Below are 2,449 nucleotides of genomic sequence, written 5' to 3' on the forward strand. Positions count from 1 at the left end.
GAAAGGTTTGGGAGATGTTTGTTTCTGTAGGGTTGGTGACTGTCCCTTTAGAAGGGCTGTGCTCCCATTTAAACCTGTATTTAGGGGCTTTTTAAAAAGAGGATTTTTTTTCCCCTCTTCTCTCCCATGAGGAATACGTGAGGATTTTAATCCCCAGATTATTCTGATGTCCTGCATGCATGTTAAGCCTGCATGCTTAAAATCCTCTGAAATTTGTTTAAACAAAAATCTACTGCAGTCATTTGGAGCTGCTCCTCTGAACGAGGCGTCACTTGCTTTAGCATTCGGATGCCCCTGAGGTTCTTGAGCACTTCTATCAGGAGGTAAATCTCGTAACCACTTTAGAGTTTGCTGGTGGAGGAGGGATGGCCGGCAGCTGTGGAGTCGAGGGGATGGCAGCAGCCACAGCGTTAACACAGGAGAGCAAGTGCTGCTGCTGTGGGGTCAGGCTGGGCCCAGCACCCCCGGGGTCGAGGGAACACTCTCCCTGCCTTCGGTGGGCATCGGACCAGATCCCAGCCCTCCTTCCTGCGGGGCAGAGCCAACACGCTGCGCTCTGTTAAAAAGAGCCTTTGTGGGACAGGTGGGGGTTTTTTTCAGGTCAGAAATGAAAAACGTGACTGTTCCTCTCCCCCAGCCTGTCCTTCGAGAGTGTCCCCCGCCCCGTGCAGGGTTTTGGGTGCTTCAGGCAGGAACCTGGGTGCTTTGCTCCTGCCCTGTGCCCCGAGCTGTGCGTGGATGTAACCGCAGACACCCTGCGAGAGCCCTCCGTCCTTGGCTCGGAGGGATTCGGAGCTACAGCAGCGTACGGCTGTGTAGGGCATCTGTGTTTTATCTCGCGTCACGCTAGGCTGGTGGAGTGCCACTCGTGAGTCGCAGGCATCTTGCCTTGATGTCGAACACCCTCCAAAGCCAAAACAAACCCCGTCCTCTAACAATAGCCTCACAGGAATCCCAGCCTCTGGCGTCAGCGGGGTTATCCACGCACGCAGCAGATAGCAGCGAGCAGGGCAGATGGAGGAGTAAGCCAGAGACCGTCCACTCCAATACGTTGTCAGGGCGAGCAAAGGGGGTCGGGTGAAATCCTGGGAGAGGGGTGACTCCTCTGGGTGTCCTGAGGAGGGCAGGATCGGACCCTTTCACAGCCCTCCTGGCTGCTGCAGGGATGCTTCGGGGGCAGCGCATCGCGCTGGGCTCCGGACCTTGTGCCCCACGCCTTGTTTTCAGTGGGAGTGCGGCACCCCCAGCCTGGATCACGCCGTTTCTGGAGGAGGTCCCCGTAGCTGCATTCCCAGCTGCCGAGGCCAAGGGGCCCAGTGGCACGGTGCTCACTGCTCTGCCTTCCTCCTCCTCCTCTGCCCGTAAAGCAGCAGAGCAGCCTGCTGCCCGCTCCTGCCCTGCTGCTCGAGGGGGTAGCGGAGAAAGGCTGTGAGGACTCGTGCTTCTGTCTCCCAAGGGGCTCCTCCTGCTGATGAGCCCCTCCCGGTGTTTTCTCTCCTAGGACTTGGACGTGGTGGGCGATGGCATGCAGTGTCCCCCGTCCCCTCTGCTCTTTGATCCTTCTGTGGCCCTCGATCAGTCCCTCAGAGACGTTGCCGAGGCCCCCATAGACATACTGGCCCTGGAGGAGCCCTCCCACCCAGGCCTCCCTCCGCAGATGGCGCTGACGGACAGGGGGCCCTCCTCTGCCCTCGTCTTCTCCCCGGCCGCCGAGCCTCCGGCCGAGCTGCCTGCGCAGGTACGGCTGGGAGAGCGTGGGAGAGCGCACCGGGGGCTTCCAGCAGTAGCACGGCTCCTGCTCTGGGCGAACCACCGCCCCCGGGGCTCTGCAGTGAGCTGGAGGATGTGTCTTCCCGGGGGGGGACAAGTCTCCATTTTGCCCTCCCGCCATGCAGCCAGGCCCTCGGGGGATTGCTCTCCCATGCAGTGGAATCCGGACCCGTGCTACGCCCACGGTCTGGATGGTATTGGGAGTGTTGAGGGCGTGGGAGCCAGAGCCTGGTCCCGGGGAGCGGCGGAGGATGGGCAGTCGCCTCTTCTCTGTGGGTGGCTGGATGCCACCCTCTTCCTGTGCGTGGGACGGGTGTCGCGGGAGCTGTCTGGGACACGGTGGGGATGTCTCGCAGGCTGGGGACTACCCGCTGTGGGAAGCCCATTTTCTCCCATCTGGGGATTTCAAGGGAAGCTGTCGTCTTCTAGGGTTTCTGCTTTCTCCTTTTGAGTCTCATTTTTTCACTTGCAACTTGCTCCTCTTGTGTCCCACCCGGAGCTTGTGGCTTGCTCAGGACGTGCCCACAGGGTGTCGTCTTTGGAGATGTCCTCAGCTGCCCTGTCCTGCATCCCCTGTCACCCCTCCGATGCTGTCCCTGCAGCCGAGGAGTCCCCGCAGTGCCTCCCCTCTGGTGCGAGCCAAGTAATCGGGGTGGGGGGACCCCAGCTCTGGAGCACG

At 60.6% G+C, this 2,449-nt stretch overlaps 1 protein-coding gene across 1 annotated transcript in view; it reads left to right on the forward strand.

Moving 5' to 3' along the window:
- KANSL2 (KAT8 regulatory NSL complex subunit 2) overlaps positions 1 to 2,109 on the forward strand; it is a gene marked incomplete at its 3' end in the record, with an annotated part of 10,261 nt that extends 8,152 nt beyond the window's left edge. The window contains exons 8-9 of the mRNA XM_009333458.1: positions 1,502 to 1,738; positions 1,928 to 2,109. Coding sequence (XP_009331733.1) covers positions 1,502 to 1,738; positions 1,928 to 2,109 — 419 coding nt within the window. The remainder of the gene's footprint in view (positions 1 to 1,501; positions 1,739 to 1,927) is intronic.
- Positions 2,110 to 2,449: the final 340 nt, after the last annotated feature.

Source organism: Pygoscelis adeliae, unplaced genomic scaffold (genome assembly GCF_000699105.1).
Source record: "Pygoscelis adeliae isolate BGI_AS28 unplaced genomic scaffold, ASM69910v1 Scaffold371, whole genome shotgun sequence".
In the NCBI taxonomy this organism is placed as follows: domain Eukaryota; kingdom Metazoa; phylum Chordata; class Aves; order Sphenisciformes; family Spheniscidae; genus Pygoscelis; species Pygoscelis adeliae.